A 23,869-nucleotide genomic window follows, 5' to 3' on the forward strand; every position below is an offset into this window, starting at 1 on the left:
TGATCACTTTTAGAAACAAGTTATCATAAGTTGTAATACTAGCTGAACCATTATATTACAATTGACCATAAAATGATTATAAAATCACGTCTTTTTGATAAGATAGAAATGATCCGACTGAAACAAGAATTTGTGATTATACTTAGTCTTGCTGAAGACGGGTCGGAGCAAGTGACGGATAATGCCACTCACAAAACGAATAGGGGGGGACAAGGTGGGGGCACCCCATGTGCTTCCCTCTATCCTCTATTTGGGTCATTTGAGAGAAAAAATGGTATCCGTCACTCCAAAGTGACGGATACGTGTCGTCACAAATGAGATTTTGGGGTGATTATAAGGATTATGTTTTCCTTATAATAGTGTAGCATTGACAAGACTCAAAATATGGCATGTCAACAAATTGCTGGCTTTGGTGCAAGATGGTACGGAGTACTAGTATATTTTTGTTATTTGCATTTAACATAGAATCTCTACCAAATAAAGTTGAAAGATTTACAACATTTTGAATGATGATGATGAAGGCCTAACCAAAACGTGGGCCTCTCCATTTGAGAAAAGATGGATTTATTTCAAGTTCGATGAATCATTTTTGCTCAAATTGTTACATTGAGCTGTCTTATGAATAAAATTAGTCCAATAATATGTCCAAATATATATAGTAGGAACTAATAAAATTTTAGTTTTATTTTGAAAACTTGACATTTTAAAATAATAACCGAAATACTTAAATAGGTTGCTCATCATAAAGTTCTGAGTTGTCAAAATAAAAGTTAGGTTGCTCATCATAAAGTAGATCTGGTAAACCTGGTAAACGGGTTATTCGATTCGTTTTTGGATTGAGGTGAATCGGTTTATGTTTTAGTGGGGTTAATGTTAGTTTCGGTTTCAGTTTGATTTCAATCAGGTTCATTTCGGTTAGCCACTTTTATCAGTCTGTGTTATTTAGAGTTAGGTAAGGTTCAGGCCGAGATCAGTTAGAACATGTATTGCATTATTAGAAAAAAAAACACATAACTCACCTTCAACCTGCCACCAAGACTACCCCTCCCATGGCCACCCACCGCCCTCAGCCTTGGCCCTTGGCCACCGTCGGCCACCCCCTTCGCCTTCCCATCAACTTATGACCTCTGTGGGCCATCGCCCCCCTTTACGACCATCCACCACACCCACCCCTTCCCTTACCACTGCCACACAACCCCCTCTTATCCGTGCGCCTCACCCTACGACCACCACACCCACAAATGCCATCGTCAACTCTCACCCATGTCGTCAACCACCACTGAACAACCCACGTAAACAAACCCAAAACCCTAACTTAAATAAAATTAATTAGAAAAAACCATGAAAGAAATATTAATTTGATTGATAATTTGTGATTTAACGCGTCAAACATCTCTTGCATATTCAAATTTATCGTTAATAATTAAATAAATTTGACTAATTGAAGTGTTTTATGATTAGATTTTCAAAGACTTACGTTAAGAGTTTTTTAAGTTAGGGGTAGATAAATGAAAAATACTACGTAAAAGGTACTACAATAAGTAAAAAAAGTACTTAGAAAATAAACTAAGTTAACATATAAAACAATTATAATTCATTCCAAGATCAAAAGGAAAAAGTAGTTACACTTTGTGAACCAAGATACATGGGTGTGTTGTATTAGACGAAAACTTTCTTAATGGAACGACACTTTGTGAAACAAGGTATCATGTGTAAATTGTAATATTTTGAATGTATTGTGCTCACTTAAGTTTTACCACGGTTGTACTTTTAAGGATCAAAGGAAAATCGAGACCTCTGGTTAAGTTAAATTGACTCCTTAACAGTTGATCTAGATGCTCATAGATTCATTTGCTGTGGGAAACACCTTCACATTGATGCAAAAATAGAAATGGCATGAAAACGTATAAAAAAGTAATGCATTTGCATAGAAATGGGAACTCTCTCAATATTTTGAAGTCTCGAATCACAATGTTTAATGTCCAGTCATCAATGTAATCTGCTACGGAAGCAAAGAATGAACCTACTGTCAACTACATTACCTTGCAGTTTATAAACTAATTCACTGGCTCTCAGAAACTAGTAATTTCTTCAACTCTTTCTTATTTACCTGAAATTAAGCCAGATTAAACAGGATTTCTTAGTCTCGGCCTCTCAGGTAGTGCTAATAGTGCTACTTTCTTAATTTTTTTCCAACAAACAGATTTGTTATTTACCTTTCCCATGGCATTTCGAGGTAAACTTTCCCAAATATATAGTTGTGTTGGTAACTGCAATAAAAAACGTGAAAGTAGCTGATAAGTTTATGCACAGAAACACGAGAAAATTGTATACATACAAAGCAAGTCACTTGATGTTGTACACCTCATCAAATAAACATGCCACACAAGACACGGTATGAGTCGTTTATTTACCCTTTTTTTATTCATAGACAGGGGTATTTTAATCAAAGGCAAACAAACTATTGGGACGGGGGAGTAAGTAATAAGTAATGAGAAGATTGAGAACACAGTGCTCGCAAACTCCTGCATAACTGTCTTAGTATGATATTTGTTACTGCTCCCCTTTGGCAATAAGTAAGCCTAATTTGACCTTTTTCGCATCACTAAGAAGACAAATGACACTTATCCATCGAAATGGATGTAGCGAGTATTAGAGGCAGTCTCATAGCAACAAGGTCTTATAGAAGACTTGCTATACCAAAATAACATGGGTGTCTCGGACTCTCAGTGTTGGAAATATGAAAAAAGAGCAGCACTACAAAGAATGGTAAAAGCAAAATGTTGTAGTATACCTTGTAAGGAGCAAGTTTCTCTTTTGCCCATAGGACGAGTTCTTCCAGAGTTATAGCAGGTTTTGACTCTGCTTGTCGTTTCTTCTTTGTTTCTTCCCGTGGCACAATTATTGCGCACACTGCTTCTCCATAGGTCTTATCGGGCAGGCCTAACACACAGCACTCGGAAACAGCAGGATGCTACACGAGGAGCCAAAAATTGTGTTAAGATCAAATGTGTTGGTTCCCTTAAAATTCACCAAAGTCTTTAATGATTTGAATATGAATGCTAGGATGAGTATTCATCAGTGTTGTAATGAATAAAGCATTTCTTATATAAAGTGGCCTAGTGAAAATATTACTATCATGAGACCGACCCATATTTCCTGATTAACGGGACAATTACTTTTAATTTAGTGGGTTCATGGGTGGAGTTTATAGTTAAATGTTGGTCTCATATTATATTAATATTAGACCGTCTTTTAAGAGGCTAATTGCTTAATTATAGGTTTGATACATCGTCTATCAGAGATTTACATATCCGAATGCAGTGTAATCTTAAACATATAAGTGACGACTCACCTCTAAAAGAATTGCTTCAATCTCTAATGCAGATAGTTTGTAACCACCAACCTTCATGATATCAGCACTTGTTCCTTTTTTGACAATGAGTTAAATGAATCACATACAAACACATCAGAGCAGGACAAGGGATGTCAGTAATGGAGAGATAATGTGCCCAAAACATTTGTGTTTGATACAGCTTGACAAGATAATAGCCAACATAATAGCCAACATAATACGGAGTAGTTTTTATTTTTTTAACCATTTTACTCAAAAGAACAATTTTCTTTTACTTCTATTAGTTTACAGACCTATTTTGGCGCTTTAATTTTGGTTTTTACTTTTTTTTTCTTCCTTTGCTTTACTTCTACAACATACTTGTTTCGTTCATCTTTATGTTATTTTAGTTCACTTTCTTTATTTACCTTTGCCTGTGTTGGTGGAATGAGACTAAACGGATTCAGATGATGATTCTTGTTAGGCGACTCCAACGAACATTTGTTCGCAATAAAGCCACAAAATACATTGCAACGGCTCACAAAGGCAAAGACATAAGGTATTTGACATAATGTACGTAAGATTGAGACGCATAAATTTGAATATTCGATGATGTTCATATATTCAATAATGAAATCCCCTATCTACTAAAAGATTAAGTGAAACTGCAAATTTTCCAGTTTAAAACATAACAACCTAGGATTGGACCTAATTTTTGAAATCTATTCGATAGGTATTGTGAGTAGGGATGGCAATGGGTAGGGTCTGGGTAGGGTCCGCCTAGACCCGGACCCGACCCGATATTTTCCCTTTGGACCCGTACCCGACCCAGACCCGCAAGGGTCTAAAATTTGAGGACCCATGCCCGGACCCTATGGGTAAGGGTAGGGTGCAGGTCTACCATGGTCCGAGTTTCAGCCACTTTAGTAATAGGATTAACAGCTATGGGGTCTATAATATTAAAAAAAAAATCATACTACTTTAACATTATGAGTTTATTAATCTCTATTGTACACTACCAAATCCAATATACATACCAAAGAGATTAAGAAAGACAAAGAAGACCTAAATTAGTTTTACATCCAAATACATGTGAAAGAATCAAACTCGGAACCCAAAAATCAATACCGTACTTGATAGCCGTCTCCATCCGATTTGTCGGGTCCGTTAATGGTGGCTGTCGGTCGCCGCCTATTAGAGAGGTGGTTGCCAGTCGCGTATCAGTGCTCTGGTGGTGGTTTTCTTGTGTCAGTGGTGGAGTGGTGGTATTGTCAGAAAAGTTTGGTTGGGTTTTATCACTTTACGGGAGGTGGGAAGAGAAAGAGACTTTAGTTGAGTTTCTACGGTCTGCCAGTATGAATTCAGCAAAGTTGTGATTTTTTTTTTTTTTTTTAATAAAGGGTCTAAGGGTCGGGTATGGGTCTCATAACTTAGACCCGGACCCGGACCCGAAATATTTTCTTAAGACCCATACCCGACCCATACCCATTGGGTCTGAAAAAATGAGACCCATACCCGACCCATTAGGGTCCGACCCTCAGGGTCTGGGTCGGGTCCCCGACCCACTGCCATCCCTAATTGTGAGCTACAAAAGTGCCTAATCTATTAAGTTAAAATATTTATAAACTTCAAAAACTCACAATCCGCATAGATTGGCCGTGCATAAGATTTGCCTCCGATCGTTTTATGATAAAAAATTCATTTACTAATTATCATAAGTGTTGGCTAAAAACTATATGAAATTATTACAAATTGATAAAATAATATCATTAGTTTTGGGGTTAAAAAAAGGGATATTCTCACTTGTACCCCTCAACGTTTTCCTTTTCTAAGGTGTACCCCTTGTTTTTCACAAAAAAACATTGACCGACAATAATTCTTTGCTACAAGTTCAGGAAACGGTAATATTTTTTTGGGTTATTTAATGACAATAATCCATCCTAAGCCTCTCCTTCCCCATTTAATCCATCCTATTGATTATCCCATATTAATCTTATCTTTACTACCATTTAACTTATTTTGATACACTGGAAGGGCAACCTGTTACACAGGTCACCCCTTTCATTTTAATCCTTTAATTAAAAAAAAAAACTAAAATACAAAATAATTAAACCCCTCCATGTTATACAGGTCAGCCATTTCTACTACCATTGATCCATAGACCTTCAGATCAAACCATGTCATCATCAATGGTGGCACTAACCCGTCGCCATGTCCTCTCCCTCTCCCTCTCCCACTTCCACCGTTTCCCACCACCTTACCTCTTCCTCCGCCGCTTTTTTCCCGACGAAAACCCTAAAATACCATCCCCAACCCGTCTCCTACGCCGTCAAACTCAAACCAGCGCCTCCAGAACCCTCTACCACCTCCTCCGCTGCGAAAATCGCCGAACAACCGCCGTGTTAGCAGGAGTTCACGCACAAGGAATTCCGCACGCACCACCATCACAAACTCCTCGAAATCGCCGCCGCATATCATGAAAGGAAGATTGGTGAACGCCGTCGCCGCCGCTGAGTAGAATTTCGAGATCTAATGTTGTCAGATTTAAGAAAATGACGTAGCTTGTTGGTTTTGGTGTTGGTGTGGATGTCGGTGGTTGGTTATAGAGGACTTGAGGAGTTAAGGGAGGGAGTAAATGGTTGATGTGTTTTATTGATTAATTGAGAATTGTAATTGAAGAAGGATGAAGAAGAAATGAAAGTAAGGTCATAAATTCGGGGTAAAAGAAGAAAAAAAAGGAACCCACCATTGAATTTCTTAAAGCTTACCCAAAAAGATGCAAAAAAATGGAGATCAGATAAATCAAGGGGGGAAAATTATCAAAAAGATGAGAGAAGAAGGGAAGAATCAGAAAGATGCAAAAAGAAGCAAAGATGAAAGATGAAACAAGAAGGAAAGGGTAAAAAATAGAAGAAACCTGCAAATTAGTGAGCTTTACCGGTTACAACAACAAAACATGGGGGCTGGTGTAAAATAAGTTAAATGATAGTAAAGATAAGATTAATATGGGATAATTAATAGGATGGATTAAATGGGGAAGGAGGACCTTAGGATGGATTATTGTTGTTCCGGGTGTAATTCCAGAGCAGTTATTTGTTACCACCCGTGCTTGTAGAATGACGTCTTTGGTTGAATCCTCCTTTCGGTCTCCTGAAACAATGAACAAACTGAGGGCTCGGCTTTGGACCGAGCGAACTCACTCCGACGCTCAAGTCAGTAAACTTAAAGAGAGAAGTTGTTGTTACTTGGCGAAGTATATTTTGTAGAGAGATAAGGAAGATATTACCAGATGAATAGTGATTCTTAGGTTAAATTGTGGATCCTCTCCTCAATGAGAGTTGAGGAGTATTTATAGACTTTCACCTTTTGTCACGTAGTGGCCAAGTGGCTAGCAGGTGGAAAGACTGATCTACCCTCGGCCGAGGGACCCATGACAGGCCGGTGGGGTCTGTTGACTCCATGCCGAGGGGTCTTGGATATGAGTTCGCGGATATGTGCCCGGGCGCTAGTTTGCGTGGCGAGACCCAAGAGACAGCCGACAGCCGCGCTTGCGTCGGTTTAATTTGTCTAAGTCGTTGACTTGCTTGTGGATATCTTTGACCTTGCTCGATGTGTTGACTCGGTCGGAGGGTGCGAGAATATGCCATCAATTTGCCCCAGCGTAGTCATGCCGTGGTATGGGCTCGATGTATGTTGAGCGTATATTCTGCGTAAGTCAAAATTTTCTTTCTCGGCCTCTTCTACCTCGGCTTGGTTCTGCTTAGGCCGTACCATATCCCCCCTCCACATGGATGTGTAAAGGACATCCGATGTGGAAAAAAGAGTGACGCTGGCCGAGACCAGGGTTGAGAGTGCCGGTTGTTTTTGATTGCCCCCGGCCGGTGCTACCTAGCTTGGTTGATCATGTGGCCGGCGGAGAACAGATACTTTAGGAATTTGTTGAGGAAGATGGATAGCGAGAGAGATATGAAGGGGCGTGTTGAAGACGCTTGGTCACTTTTGCATTGATTGACGTTCAATTGTTGCAACGATTGACATTCCGTGGTTGCATGTCCGACACGTGTCGTTCATTTGATTGGCCGACGTTTCACGGGTCATGCCCTGATTGGTCCTTCTTCATGGGCTTTCCCCCTATAAATAGGCGAGTTAGTCCCTGAAATTGGCCACCAATTTCATTTTCTCTAAAAATTTTCTTCTCTCTAAACTTTCAAGGGCTTCTTTCTTCTAATCTTCAGAGTCGTTACTTCGGCTAGTGCTTTTCTTCAAGGTAAACAAACGAATTTTTCTCAATCTCTTATTTTGTTAGGTAATTGTTGCTACCATGTCTTCTGGCGATCGATGGGACCTAGTAACCGTGCGCCGGGGGTTCCGTCGCGTCTTGATGAAGAGGAGGCATCCGCCGTCCCGCTTAAGGTCCAGGGGTCCTAGGTCTCCTTCTCCGAAGTTGACCCGAAAGTTTTGGAGGGTTGGGAGGATGATGACGAAGCCGATGAAGACTTTGATGATGACGGTGAGGAAAGGATTCCTCCCTGGTGTGAGAGGCCGCATCTCCTGGATCACGGCGAGGCTCGCATGATCGGCCTTGACCGTGCCTGGACCAATAAATTTGCCAGTTGTTCCGGTGGAACTCTTTTCGAGGGTCATTTCTCTTTTGGTGAGGGGTACAAAATTGTTGTCCCTGGGGAGGGTCAGGCGGTCTGTTGCCCTCCCGGGTCATATCCAGCGTATATATCGGCACCGGAGTATGGGCTCCGGTTTCCTTTGAATGAATACGTCACGGCCATCATCAAAGCTATGAACGTCGCGTGGCTCAACCGCATCCGTTGGCCATTAGGACGATAGTTGGCTTTGTGTGGCTCTGTCTCTTTAAGGGGGAGGCCCTACGAGTTAACTTATTTCACGGCTTCATCATCTTGCCATCGACCCCGGTAAAGTGGGGTGGTACAGCGTGCGAGATGGAGTCGGGCCACGTTTCCGTTGATAAGCTTTCCTCCGCAAGGACTGGAAAGAGCGGTGGGTGTACGTTAAGGTCTTGGGATGACTATCCGCCGCCCGGTCCTTCCAAAGACCAAGTCAACTTGCGGTGCGAGAGTAAGGGGAGCGTGAAAAATGGGTCTCCGGAGTCACCTCAAGATGGGACTTGGTAGGTTCCTCTTAATGCGGATGAGGAGCGGCGCGTCTGTTGTTTGATCTTCGAGAAGGGATGGGTGCCCCGACTCGGATTATTCTTCGAGGATGAGCTTGCTTTTGCGTCGGCCTCATACCGCCCTCAACCGGGGTGAGTAGGGTCGGTGTGAGGCCCATCTTACTTTGTTATGCTCCAATTTTTAAAGCTTTGTTTTACTTCTTTTATGTGACTCTTGTCGGTTTCTTTCGAGACCGGTTTGGCAGGATCGTCTCGAGGGGACCTTGAAGAGGTTAGGGCTTGATAAGGACGGGAAGGTCGTTCGGCGGCGTCCTCGGCCGACGCACATGATCGTACTCGGCTCCCAACGAACTCATGGACAAGCCGTTGAAGGCACCTTTGGATCCGCGGTGGCTCAAGCACGGGTTCTCGGAGGCGTGCCAAGAGAAAACCAAAGCGCGTCCGTGTCGGCGACGGCGTTGATCCCAACTCCCTCTCCAACCCCAACGGTCCAGAAGGAGCATGTGGAGGTCGTCGATATTACCGCGGAGGTGGTGACCGTTGCGAAGGGCCCTCCTCCTCCAAAGAAGAGAAAAGAACCACCGCGGCTTCTACCGATTTGGGAAAGAATGATTCACCCGATCCTTCATCTAAGAAGATCCAGACCGGTACGGACCTAACTCGTGGTTCGACTTAGTCCGGGTCCAGATCGAAAGCTCATCTCCGACTCTCCCAACCCCGTCTGTGCCGATCTTGGGGAGACGCTATATCCGACATAGCAGATTACCTCGCCACCTGGCCGGTCGTAATCGTCGTCGGAGAAGAGGACAACAAAGAAGACCAATCTACTTTGTCACCATACGTTGTTGCCCGCCGTTGCCCGCCGAGAGAAATTACCCGCTGATTGAAAAAGCGACCTTTCTTTGTCGTCGCCGCCGCAAGGAAATCGAAACCCTACTTCGACGCACATCCGTGACGGTCTTAACCGACCAACCATTGGAGAAAGCATTGGAAAAATTTGAGCAATCCGCAGCTCATCAAACGGGCAAGAGAGCTATCCCTACCGGCATTCGACAAGCCGAGGCCATCGATAAATGGACAGCACGCGCATTTCTGGCCGAGTGCACATACCAAGAAGAGCGAAACCCGGAGTATGGGAGGTATACACCGACGGGTCCTCCACGACGAACAGCTCAGAGCCAAGATACTTATCATCACCCCAAACGGGGACGAGTTTGAGTACGCCATGAAATTTACCTTCTCGGCCTCAAACAACGAATCCGAATACGAGGCGGTGATAACCGAAGTCGAGCTAGCTAGGTCGCGGGCGGAGCACATCATTTTGAAAATGATTTACTTTTAGTGGCTAATCAAATCGAGGAGAATACGAGACTCGGGACGACGGGATGGTAAGATACCTGGAAAGGGTAAAAGCCGACACTTCAAAGTTGAAATCCTTCAAGATACAACGCATTCCCGTGTCCGAGAACAACCGAGCCGACGCACTCTCAAAGCTTGCGGTCAACCATCAAGAATATCGTCGAACCGTCTTTGGTGGACATCGGGAATGCCAAAAGCATTACCGAGACCGTCGGCATGGTGGGCGACATAGAGGCCGAGACGACGTGGATGACTCCGATAATGAAGTACAAACCGATGAATGAGTTACGGAGGACCGCAGATCTCTCACGAGAAGATAAAGAGGATCGCAGCAAGATACTTGGTGTTTGAAGGAGAATTATACAGGAGGTCCGTGATAAGGCCACTCTTGAAGTGCGTCGTCGGCCCAACCGACGCGAGCTACTTCGATGTAAATTCATGAAGGCATGCGGCGGTCATCACGGGGGCAAGAACACTAGCCCACAAAGCTCTCCGAGCCGGCTACTTCGGCCCACCATGCTGAGGATTCCGAGAGCCAAAACCAAAAAGTGCAACAAATTGTCCGATGCATGCTCCGGTGATACACGCGCCATCCCGAGACCTTCAACCGACACTTAGTCCCCTTCCTTTTGCACAAAGTGGGGGATGGATCTAGGGCCATTTCCAACGCATCCGGAGGAAGAAAATTCTTGATTGTCGCCGTTGACTACTTCACCAAATGGGTTCAAGCCGTAGCGGTACCGGCCAAGACCACGGCGTGAGAAAGGTAACTGGGAAAATGTCATAACTCGTTTTGGGTTACCCAAGTCATGGTATTTGACCACGGCCGAGAATTTTGGAGTGACACAATAATGATGGGCCGGGAGGAACTTGGTATCAAATTTGCATACTCCTCTCTGTCACACCCACGAGCAACTGGACAGCCGACGTCGACGCCCAATAAAACAATCCTCTAACGGTTTGAAGAAGACAGTTGAAGACCTGAAGGGAAGATGGGGTCGATGAACTACCCAAGGCCCTATGGTCCCTAAGAACCACGGAGAAAGAAGCAACGGTACGGTTGTTCCACTTAGTCTCAGGGTCCGGCGCCCCGCTAATTGAAGCAACGGTGCGACATTCGTAACGGCGACCTTTAACCCGGTTGAAAATGAGGAAGGTTTAAGAACCTCCCTAGACACGGTCGAAGAAAGCCGAGATACAAAGACGCCTCAACTTGGCAAAGATACCAAAACCGAATGAGAAGAGCCTACAACCGGAGAGTCCACAAGAGGGATTTAAAAGTAGGGGACCTAGTCCTAAGAAAGTCGGCCGCCACCAACAAAGGAAACATTCATGGTAAACTAACGCCAACCGGGAGGGTCCCTACAAAGTGGTTGAAGAAATGAGGCGGTACATACCTGGGGTTGACCGACATGGAGGGTGTGCCTTTGATGAGCCATTGGAACACCGACAATCTCAGGAAATACTTTGTGTAGCGGCGGAGGTGTCCAAAACATTTGTTGGCACCCCAACGCATGTTTATATCTAATGAAGAATCGTCCAAGTTTTCCATCAAAGTGTTCATTTCCCCCCCATAGTCACTACCAGGAAGTAGACGCCACGGCAGATCATTACAACGCAGATTGACAGATCTGACGCTGTCGCGCCAGAACCCTAGTCGCCTCGGCTCACCAAGGTCCGGGCAGGGACACAACGGTCGATACGCTAACATACTGTTGTCGCGCCAGAACCTCTAGTCGCTTGGGCTCACCGAAGGCCTGGCAGGGGACACAACGGTCGATACGCTTAACGAAATTGCCGCGCCAGAACCCCTGGGCCTCGGCCAACCAAGGCCTGGCAGGGGACACAACGGTCGATACGCTAACATACGTTGTCGCTACCAGTAACCTCTAGTCGCCTCGGCCAACCGAAGGCCTGGGCGGCAGAGGACACAACGGTCGATACGCTAACATGTTTACAACGGCGGTTGGGAAGCGCAATTCCGACGCCTCGGCTAGACCGAGAGTGAAAGAGGAAGCGACCAACATGCTAACATGTTCAAGAAAAAGACGTTAAACGCAGTTGAGATACGCATTCTAGCCGCCTCGCCAAGCCGAAGGTAAAAATGAAAAAGCGCTCAATTAATAACGCAAGAAGACAAGAGAAGACCTCTACGAGCGCAGGCAAAATAAGCAAACTCTTATTAAAAATGATAACAAAGTTACAAATGAGAAGAATACGGACGACTACCGTCCCCATAGGGATAAGCCAAAACGCAACCTACCAAAGTTTTACAAAAACAAGGAAAAGAAAAACAAAAGGTTACAGACATGACATTTGAAGCGCCAAAAGATGGCAGGGAGGAAAGGCTCAATAGTTGGCCCCGAACGCCTAAAGCTATCCGAGATCTTGGGTGAGTCCGGTGACGACCGCCCGTCTCCCTACGCCGGCATCGCCCACCATCGGCAGAAGCAAAGATCATCTTCGGTGGCCGGCCCCAGAGGAAAGCTCGTCATTTTCACGTGCCTTTAGCCTCTCAGCCTCCTCTTTGGCCTCCTTCACTTTCGATCGTAGGCCGCCTTGGCCTCGGCTATCCGAGCCGCCTTCGCCGCCTCCGCCTTTTCGCAGCCGCTTTTTCCGCAAAGATCGGCCATCTCATCCAGTGGTCAAATTTTTCCCACGGGAAGGAGCCTTCAGAATGAGCTTCTTGATTGCCTCCCTGGTCGCTTCCTCCTGGTCCCTAATCGGGCGCACATGTTAGGGATGATCCGAGTTTGAAGCATCTCAATATCTTTCTCCCTTTGGGCAAGGATAGCCCTTGTGTCCCTATGTGCCTCCGATCGAGCCAAATACATTTCCCTCCATTCTTCCCTCTTCGCAACAACGACGTCAGAATCGCCCTTATACCGTCCCGCTCCTCCAAAGAACTTGGCGGCGGTGGCATCAAGAAACCTCAACTTTGGCCCTCTCTACTAATAGCGACTTTTCTCGCCTTCCTCCACACGCTTTCGTGCAAAGAAGGAGGTCAAGCTTAGCCTTCCCGCTTCCCCTTCGCGCGCGAAAAGATCAAGCTTAAGCCGTTCGATCAATGGCCCAGCTTAGGCCATAGCCTTTTCTTGCTCCATAATGTGGGAACCGGCTAGTTGAGTCCATTTCGTGACCTCTTATATAATCTCGCACCCTCCGCCACAAGCTCGGCGGGGGAACCTTCTCGGAGTAAGGAGTCAACGGTGACATTTCTATCACCCGCCTTTTCAGCCGCTTCTCTAATTGTCGATCGTGAGAACGGCGTACGCCGACGACGCGAATCTACAAAAAATTCACACAATAAGATCCATGTCAACATTCATCGACACATCCGAGAGTCTCGTCATCGGGAATGCATAATGAACCGACTAAGTCCGAACCACGGGTTAGGTCCGTATGGTCTGGATCTTCTTAGATGAAGGACCGGCGAATCATTCTTTCCCCCAACGGTAGGCGGCGGTGGTTCTTTCTCTTCTTTGGAGGAGGAGGGCCCTTCGCAACGATCACCACCTCCGCGGTAATATCGACGACCTCCACATGCTCCTTCTGAACCGTTGGGGTTGGAGAGGGAGTTGGGATCAACGTCGCCGGCCGACGCCGCTTTGGTTTTCTCTTCTAAGACGCTCCGAGAACCCGTGTTGAGCCACACGGATCCGGTGCCTTTTGCTTGTCCATGAGTTCGTTGGGAGCCGTCCACGATCATGCGCGTCACACCGAGGACGCCGCCGAACGACCTTCCCGTCCTTATCAAGCCCTAACCTCTTCAAGGTCCCCCCCGCATGATCCTCGGCCAAACCTGGGTGCAAGAAACCAGACAAGAGTCACATAAAAGAAGTAAAACAAAGCTCTAAAAACAGGAGCATAACAAAGCGAAGATGGGCCTCACACCGACCCTACTCACCCTGGTTCGAGGGTAGGATGAGGCCGACGCGCAGCAAAGCGCCTCATCCTCGAAGAATAATCCGAGCCTGGGGCACCCATCCCTTCTCAAAGATCAAACAACAGACGCCCGCTCCTCATCCGCATTAAGAGGAACCCATCGGCGTCCATCTTGAGCCGACTCCGGAGACCCATTTTTCACGCTCCCCTTACTCGCACCGCAAGTCGACTTCAGGCTTTGGAAGGACCGGCGGCGGATAGTCATCCCAAGACCTTAACGTACACCCACCGCTCTTTCCGGTCCTTGCAGGAGGAAAGCTTATCAACGGAAACGTAGCCCGACTCCATCTGCACGCTGTACCACCCCACTTTACCGGGGTCGATGGCCAAGATGATGAAGCCGGCGGAATAAGTTAACGTAGGGCCTCCCCTTAAAGAGACAGAGCCACACAAAGCCAACTATCGTCCTAATGGCCAACGGATGCGGTTGAGCCACGCGACGTTCATAGCTTTGATGATGGCCGTGACGTATTCATTCAAAGGAAACCGAAGCCCATACTCCAGGTGCCTGATATATACGCCGATATGACCCGGGGGAGGGCAAAGATCGCCCGACCCTCCCCAGGGACAACAATTTTGTACCCCTCACCAAAAGAGAAATGACCCTCGAAAAGAGTTCCACCGAACAATCGGCAAATTTATTGGTCCAGGCACGGCCAAGGCCGTCACGCAGCCTCGCCGTGATCCAGGAGACGCGCCTCTCATCACGGGAGGAATCCTTTCTCACCGTCATCATCAAAGTCTTCATCGCCTTCGTCATCATCCTCCCAACCCTCCAAAACTTTCGGGTCAACTTCGGGAGAAGGAGACCTAGGACCCCCGGACCTTAGCGGGACGGCGGCCGATGCCTCCTCTTCATCAAGACGCGACGGGGAACCCCCGGCGCACGGTTCTAGGTCCCAGATCGCAGAAGACATGGTAGCAACAATTACCTAACAAAATAAGAGATTGAGAAAAATTCGTTTGTTTACCTTGAAGAAAAGCACTAGCCAAGTAACGACTCAAGATTAGAAGAAAGAAAGCCCTTGAAAGTTTAGAGAAGAAAATTTTTAGAGAAAATGAAATTGGTGGCCAATTTGGGGACTAATCGCCCTATTTATGGGGAAAGCCCATGAAGAAGGACCAATCAGGGCACTGACCCATGAAACGTCACCAATCGAACGGACACGTGTCGGACATGCAACCACGGAATGTCAATCGTTGCAAAAGTTGAACGTCAATCAATGCAATGTGACAAGCGTCTTCAACACGCCCTTCATATCTCTTTCGCTATCCATCCGCCTCAACAAATTCCTAAAGTATCGTTTCTCCGCCGCCACATGATCAACCAAGCTAGGTAGCACGCACGGGGCAATCAAAAACAACCTAAGACTCTCAACCCCGGGTCTCGGCCGGCGTCACTTTTTTCCACATCGGATGTCCTTTACACATCCATGTGGAGGGGGGATATGGTACGGCCTAAGCAGAACCAAGCCGAGGTAGAAGAGGCCGAGAAAGAAAATTTTGACTTACGCAGAATATACGCTCAACATACATCGGAGCCCATACCACGGCATAGACTACGCTGGGGGCAAATTGATGGGGCATATTCTGCACCCTCTGACCGAGTCAACATATTGAGCAAGGTCAAAGATATCCACAAACAAGTCAACGACTTAGACAAATTTAACCGACGCAGACTGTCTACTGTCTCTTGGGTCTCGGCCACGGCAACTAGCCAGCCGGGGCACATATCCGCGAACTCATATCCAAGACCCCTCGGCATGGAGTCAACAGACCCCGCCGGCCTGCCATGGGTTCCTCGGCCGAGGGTAGATCAGTCTTTCCACCTGCTAGCCACTTGGCCACTTGGCCACTACGTGACAAAAGGTGAAAGTCTATAAATACTCCTCAACTCTCATTGAGGAGAGGATCCACAATTTAACCTAAGAATCACTATTCATCTGGTAATATCTTCCTTATCTCTCTACAAAATATACTTCGCCAAGTAACAACAACTTCTCTCTTTAAGTTTACTGACTTGAGCGTCGGAGTGAGTTCGCTCGGTCCAAAGCCGAGCCCTCAGTTTGTTCATTGTTTCAGGAGACCGAAAGGAGGATTCAACCAAAGACGTCATTCTACAAGCACGGGTGGTAACAAATAACTGCTCTGGAATTACACCCGGAACAATTGTCATTAAATAACCCTATTTTTTTTTCAAACCAATTATCTTGTAAAGGCCTTGAATTTGAAAAAAAAAACACCGCTTTCTGAACTCGTAGTCGGTAGTTATGGTTGGTCAAAGTTTTTTTAACGAATAAACTTTGACCGACCATAATTCCCGGCTACGAGTTTAGACGTCGGTGAATTTTTTTTTTCAAACTGAAGAGCTCGTAAAGACGATCAATTTGACAAAAATGTTTATCGTATTCTGAACTGTAACTGAGAGTTATTGACGGTCAAAGTTTTTTTTTGCAAAAAAAGAGGGGTACGCCTTAGAAAATGAAAAAGCTGAGGGGTACAAGTGAGAATATCCAAAAAAAAAAAATCATTAAAATACACATTTCATGACATTACTCAATTATTTTTATTAATTTAGCAGTTTTAATTTTTTTGTTTCTCAAATAAAAAAAGATTAATAAGTTCAATTTGAAATCTAGAAGTATGCTAAAAAGTAAAACTCTATGTAATGTGCATGCATTGCACATGGTCTATACTAGTTAATATCAAAGAGAAACTGCAATGGACATTTTTTTGAAAGGTAGAAGACCTCAAATAACCACCTAACCATACGAATGATGCTGACACTATAAACAACAATATAAGCAAATGCGAAAACGATGGTAGTATCAAACAAACTGTCAGGGGGGAGTAAAACTTGGACTAAAGGTTGGATAATTAAGTTATAGAGTTAACATAATAACCCCAAATGGTTGGCTTCGGAGGATGTTTGGTCATGAGTAATTGTAATTGGTATATACTACGTTATGCCAGACATATCTATCAGGTACTTGTAAGTTGTACCCTAACAACGAAGTTTATAACACCACTATACCTAGATGTGCCTGTGTAGTACTAGAAGAAGTAGTTTCCTCAAGTAAAATAGCTAGCAGAAATAAAACTTAAAACAGAAATTTACATGAAAATGTTCTTTTCTAATAAAAAGACCTTTCCAACGAAGGCCAGCTGAGCTGAAACAACACATTATGCCGTGTATTTTAAAATGACCATCTATAGAAAATTAGCTGTAGATCGAAGGAACTTACTTCCCAATATTATGAAGTAACCATCCCCATCCATAGTTACAGCATCTCCCGTCTTGAAAAAACCATCATCGGTAAATGAGCCTCTTGTCACCTACAAGTAATATTTATGAAAACCAGCACAAATATAAAGCAACCATTTATTGATCCAGATTGGCAAAAAGAGCTTTTACTATAAAATCTACATGAAAAGGAATAAAAATAGTGGGAAGGGGGGCGAAATTTCTAAACTGAATATCAGTTATAAGCAGTTTTTGAACTAACCACATACCTCAGGCAATTTCCAATATTCTCTAAACAAAGAAGGGCTTTTCACACAAAGCTCTCCGACATCTGTTGAATTCCCACTATCATCTTCTGCAATGATTTTGACCTGTCGACAAAAAAATAATCTTCTGAGTAAAGAAGATAAATTGTCGAGGATAATTTCGACATCTGTAGGAGGTCCGAAAAACATCATATCTCCAATCAAAAACCAGTAGAGAAACTATTTGGAAATTAGAATGGTAGGAGTAATAAAGCATAACATTAACCCACTGCCCTAAAGAGTGAGTCAGATGTATGCAGCCTTACAACTGTTCTTACTAAAAGTTGTTGACCGATAAATCAAAATTGAAGTGAGAATTGCATTGATTGACTTCTACTTCACAGCTCAAGAAGAGCAGAAAATTTAGTGCCCCATTCACTTAATTAGATCATATTTCAAAGCCAAAGAATAGGGGAGATTTTGATCTGTATGAAATGAAGTTTAGGTGCGGGTACTTAGCATTACCGTAGTAGACAAGAAATTACATACATATGTATTACAATCTTACAGGTGACCAGATAGTATCTTGCTAACCTCTACTCCAGGAAGTGGTTTGCCAACAGTCCCACCTTTCCTTAAACCTTCCAGGGGATTTGAAAGTGCCATAACAAACTACACATAAATGACAACAGTCAACAGAAATCATTGTGGTCAAGTATACATTTACTAATTCTTAAATCACAGTACAAGGTATACAGGATTTAAAGAGTACTTCGACAGCTAACCTCTGTCATGCCATAGCGTTCCAGAAGACGATGACCTGTAATAGTTTCCCACTGCTGCATGACAGGATAAGGGAGTGCAGAGGAACCACACATCTGGGAGACAGTAAAATATTGTTTTATAATTAACTCCTCTGTTCTTTGGGAATAGCAAAGCTCAGATGTGTAACACAAGTGGTCAAATGGTAACCGCTTGCGTGAAGAAGACAACATTATAAATACTTCTTAGCGTTGCTTTAATAATGAAAGGAATAATGATCGCATATACCATGAGGCGCAACTTGCTAGCAGCTGAGGCTGATATAACTTGTATATCTGGCTGCATTGCTTCATAACCCTGTATTAACCGAGTATACATTGTTGGAACCTACACAGGAAAACATTTGACATTGTCACAATCTTGGTTTTGAAAGATGCTCCGAAATTTGCTGGAGAACTTTTGTCAAATTAATCTTTCTGTTGAGGAATAACAAGATAAATTTTGCAGCAACACCCTAACACCTGACATGCTAATGCCATGTAACACAAGAGTTTGGCACACTCTAGTCTATACTTTCTCGAGATGTATGTTCATTAACATTCATGGCACTGGGAAGAAACATATTATCTAATTAATCCAGTCTACCTCACGCGTGAAAGCCCAATAAAATAGCAAAAGAAAATTGTAATCAAACAGAATCATTTATACTCTGCCAATTAACAAGAAGAAATTCAAGATCAAGAGACTTACTCCAGTAAACACAGTAACGGCACTATCAACATGAGTCTCATCTGTCGGGTATGATTCACGCCATCTTTGCCAGATGCCACTGACACTAAATTTTGGCATAAACTCAACCTACAGTGTTGACAGTTGTAAATAGTGCTGAAAAGGTCATATTATGGCAAAATCGTAGCACTCAACTCACAGGCCTCAGCAAAATGAAGTTCCTAAATTCTTAAATATAGCATCAACAATACTTACAGTGGCACCCGCATAAAGAGGAGCAAGTAGAGCATTGAATAGACCATGGACATGTGAGGCAATGGTTAAGGATACACACAAGTTTGCAAAGAAGAGATCAAACGTATGATTTAACTAAGGCATACAAAAAGGATATGATGCAGTGGTAGACAATGCAAAAAATGGTCGGAACACGAGTATCCCCAAGCTTCTTTCAACATTTGAACCTACAAGAATGATAGTTTGCAGTCATTAAGCAAGCAATAATTAACATTACTCAATGAAGGTACCACCTACAAATACATAAAACATCAAATAGCCTCCAGCCTATATATGAGAATGAACAGAAACTTGGAGGAGTACCTGGGCTAAAACGCTTTGGTGCGTGTGAATAACACCTTTAGGTTTACCCGTTGTTCCACTGGTGTAAATAACTAGAGCTGCCTTCGCCCCTGTGATTCGGGTGTCAAAGAGCATTAATTACTGCAAATATTGGAGCACAAAAAACGGGGCTCTGAATACAAACAGACACCTATATTTGTTGCCATTTCGAGCGCATTCAGACTTGATCCGCCACTTTCAGAATGACCATCAGCTGTTGTCTCTGTGTCTGGTGTAATACTCGGAACAGGAGGAATCAGTGAAAACTTGGCAGCAGTTTTAGTAGCAATAGTTTGCATAAGCTCCTGATGGTCTTCAGTACTCAATACCATGGACACATCCTAATACAAAAATATGAAAATGTTTAGTTTCTTGAAAATATCAGCAAAAGAATCAGAGACAATAACCATCGCTATAAAAGCTAAAATCACCTTTTGGACGTAAAGCCATATAACTATGAATGTGAGAATGTGACATTCTACCTATAACAGGTTTGGGCTGCACTCACAAGCAGGGTATTAAATCAAGGCTGCAACACCCATAATCATTTTACAAAGGTTTTTAAGATCATGACTACCGTGCTTTGAGGCAACATTGGCTTATTTTACAAGATTAGGTCGTGACAGCAAATACCGCGACCGTTGCCAAAACCAAAATTTTACCCTATGCTTGCAAGGAGAAGGGAGAGCCTAATCACAAGCCTAAATGAAGTTCTAGACATAGAACTCTAGAACTAATTGACAATGAGAGGAGGAAACACGGCACGGCTCTAAATTCCATATAGAACGAGTTTTGGTCACATCCATTAACAAGACAAAGTTCACTTCATAACCCGAAGAAGATTCTATCTCACAACCAGCTATAAATGGAAGGAAAAGCTCTTTTGTGTATAAAGTAATCAAGCATCTTCTTTTTGTCAATGTGGATTGTGGAAGACTCACAAGTGGAACTGTGGAACACATATCGTAACAGGCTATTAAACAATAAACATATCAGAATTTCACGGACATTAGGATTGAAAGTATAGATAAGATTTGGGATATAAATTAAGGGAAGTCATAAAGTAGATTCTAGCATGAAAGCAGAAGTGTCATAATTGATAAGGGAAGTCATAAAGTAGATTCTAGCATGAAAGCAGAAGTGTCATAATTGATAAGGGAAGTCATAAAGTAGATTCTAGCATGATCTTCTAGCTTCGTCGGTAAGGGACTAAGGACAACATTTTCTCTGTGCTATTTGGTTTCTATGCAAAAGGCTCGGATGTTGGAGCTAGAGCATTTTAGTACTTTTGACATACACTAGAGGCGTGATATGGCCGAAGGAATGATATGGTGTCTTATAATAGTAAGGAAGGCGGTTAAAGCGCTAACCGAATCTTTCATGACATGCAGAAGTTCAGCCTCTGGGTAGCTCAGCGCAAGTGGAACAGCTACTCCTCCACTCAGCCATGTTCCAAGCACACTCACAACAAACTCAGCGGAAGGTTTAGCAACAATCCCCACTCGAATACCATCAGGAGATGAATAGGCCTTGCCGCCATCCCCAGGCACTGAAGAATGTTCAACTTGTATTCCTCCGGAAGCCTGAATAAGTTCAAGAGATGAATATATCAAAGACTGTCCAAATTTTTAGACAGAAGATAAAATTGATCAGCAAAACATATATGCACCAGTCCACCACTAAGCGCTCTATACAATTGCTTCGCATAGAATCTATAAGTATCTATATACACACGTATCAACAGCTGATCTTAGTGAAAGAATTGCATAAAGATGTCAAAGTCAAACAATTAATTGACGTCTTCTGCAAATTGTGTTTAACAGAAACCTGTTTTGTTTGGGCGCAATTACGATCATCATAAACGAGATATATTGAAGCCCTCTTATTTCAGTCTGACAAGGGTGATTTATAATTAACACACTTGGTATCTGTTGAAGCATGTTTAACTTACGCTATCGGAGGCACTTGTACACAAAAGACTGGATATTCTCTGTGCGGACTGGATGACTTGGCGGTAGCTGTAACTCTTTTTATCAGCTCTAAGGGCGATACTATTACTAGCTGCAGACCCCTGCTTTGCTACCGCTTTCACCACTTCCATGAATGAACTTGACGTTGACGCTGTAGAAAATTATTAAGGGGTTCCATTAGATGACACGACAAGAGTCTCAAAGAAAAGTAAGTCGATATTTTAAGGAGAAAGACATTTAGTAGAACAAAGCTGGCAAAATGTACGCCACTGCAAAGAAGCGCTAACATTCATCAATTGCTAGTTAAGCAAATCCAAGGAAGAATAAGAAATCCTGCCATGATACATATGAAGCATGGTTGCCGAATTCGCTATGACTGTCCCTACCAATTCGCGATTCGCTCTTATAGAATGTGTGTTATATGTATTTTCAGTAAGCAACATAATAGAATTCGCTTTTAACAATTTGCGATTCGTAGGGCAACGAGCGAATTCGGTAACCATAATTATGAAGCAAAGTAGTGATCATAGATATAACTCTTTGTGACGCAACCTCATTATGAGATCAACCAAAATACTTCCTTAAGATCTAATATTTCTCATTTAGTTAATCTATGCTTAGTTCGGTCTCTCAGTGAAACGGTCTCGAACAATATTTGCCTTGAAGCAAACATATGTCCCATAGTGAAATTAAACCCCCAACCATGATTAACATAGTACAGCACTGTGAAGGTCAAAATAGACTAGCTATCAATACGCTACAACGAGTTCAGTGTTCCTCCCTCTGTCCATTAACTACCCCTAGAGAATGGTGGAATTCATTTATCAATGTGCCACAAGGATTTCATTTTCCTTAACTCTGTATATATACCCTCTCTAACTCATTTATAAAATCCTCATTTGACTTATGTGATCATACAACGTCGTATTTGAAAGATATTACCTCAGAATATAACTACAACTGTTATCAAAAGGATGATAGAAAATAATACAACAATAAAAATGTGACAAATTTTACAATGTATATCCACATGAATTTAGTGAAATAAACACTCAAAGTTGATACTGGTGGAGCACCAAACTCAAATCATAACAATATAAATCGAGAATTTCAGCTACTGGCAATTGTGTCTAACGGTTCATAATATTGCCACTAGTTTTCCAGGAGAAGTTTGATAGTCGCCATTAATGGCGTCATCTAATACAAAGACAAACCTCAATTTGCTACCTTCATTAAGCTCATTTCATAGTATGCTTCATTAACTACTCAGTACATCATATGGCTTACTGATCATATATCCCAATTCCCAAAGAGAATTTTCTTAAACAAAAAACCCTGGTTGATTTGTAGGGAGTACCAACATGCAAATCCGAATTCCAAATTCTAACATTAACTACCACCTTCATAAATCATATACTCGCTCTGTCGTGATCAATAGTTTACATTTGCTATATTTTCCCTCGCGACATAAGTAAACGTAAACTATTGACAAAGCGAGTATTTACCAGCTAAGCTCAAATCTCAAAACTATCAAGACAACTAAAAATGAGACGATCAACAATAAATTCCAACACATAATACAAAATCCCAATTAAAATTAAAATACCCACATGCAATAAAGCAATAAAAATCCAAAGAAAAACATATAAAAAAAAAAAAAGCAGAGTCAATAAAATCAATCAGACAATTCGTCGAACAAATAACGTGCAAAAATGAAAGAATAAAAAATAAGTTAACTTACTGGAGAAAGGATGATGATGATAGAGAGACGTGAAATGAAGAGAGAAAGATGAAGAATAACAATAATGGTGACATGGGCGGTGGTATTTGAGAAGAAGACGAGACTTTAATGGTGAAATATGTATATAGAGACTATTAAATGTTCCCATCAACTATTTGTATTCTGTAGCTAACTTACTACCACCAAACAACCAACGTCACATTCAATGCTATTTCTATTTCACTTTGCTACTTAATCTCTTTGATTTCTTTGTTAATTGGCACTTGATCTATATTTTGTTCAATTGGTCTCCCTTGTGACGGGTTACCATTTGTGGCGGATATTTTGTGAGATAAAATGGTAACAAAATGGGTTAGTGGAGAAAGGGGACCACATGAATAGTGTTGCAGAGAGAGAAAAAGTGGGTACATTGTGAGGTAAAGTGGTATCCGTCACAAGCTTGTGACGGATATGTCATGTCTTCAATGAGAATTTGTGTATTTTGTTTTCTTCTTAATAGTTTCTTCTTCTTCATGTGTGTACTGGAGTACTTGTAATCTAGATAACACGGACACTTTTCTCAGCCGTCCCGTGTTTGATACCGTGTCGGATTTGACACTTGTTGGATATACGCGGACACGCCTAAGTGTGTCGGATACTTATAAATGACGAATGAGATGTCGAAAGACTGAAAGTGATTGATTAGAAGACGAATTTGAATCGAAAATGATGAGACGAATTTGAATCGGATATATTTAGACGAATTTAGGCATATATATTTTATTAAATTTAAATAACGT

The 23,869-nt window shown here is 42.8% G+C and overlaps 1 protein-coding gene across 1 annotated transcript; it reads right to left on the minus strand.

Moving 5' to 3' along the window:
* Nucleotides 1-1,905: 1,905 nt before the first annotated feature.
* On the minus strand, nt 1,906-23,367 carry LOC141648012 (putative CoA ligase CCL8). Its single transcript, XM_074456421.1, has 17 exons — nt 23,091-23,367; nt 21,331-21,500; nt 20,750-20,962; nt 19,531-19,720; nt 19,362-19,450; nt 19,156-19,225; nt 19,020-19,072; nt 18,786-18,893; nt 18,324-18,422; nt 18,059-18,151; nt 17,868-17,945; nt 17,298-17,399; nt 17,030-17,120; nt 3,356-3,429; nt 2,795-2,974; nt 2,217-2,270; nt 1,906-2,110 (listed from the first exon to the last, which is right to left on the minus strand). Exons 1-17 carry the CDS (start codon nt 23,236-23,238, stop codon nt 2,063-2,065), a joined length of 1,860 nt encoding a protein of 619 aa, XP_074312522.1. The 5' UTR covers nt 23,239-23,367; the 3' UTR covers nt 1,906-2,062.
* Between the last annotated feature and the right edge of the window lie 502 nt (nt 23,368-23,869).

This window comes from Silene latifolia, chromosome 3 (genome assembly GCF_048544455.1).
Source record: "Silene latifolia isolate original U9 population chromosome 3, ASM4854445v1, whole genome shotgun sequence".
NCBI classification, from domain to species: domain Eukaryota; kingdom Viridiplantae; phylum Streptophyta; class Magnoliopsida; order Caryophyllales; family Caryophyllaceae; genus Silene; species Silene latifolia.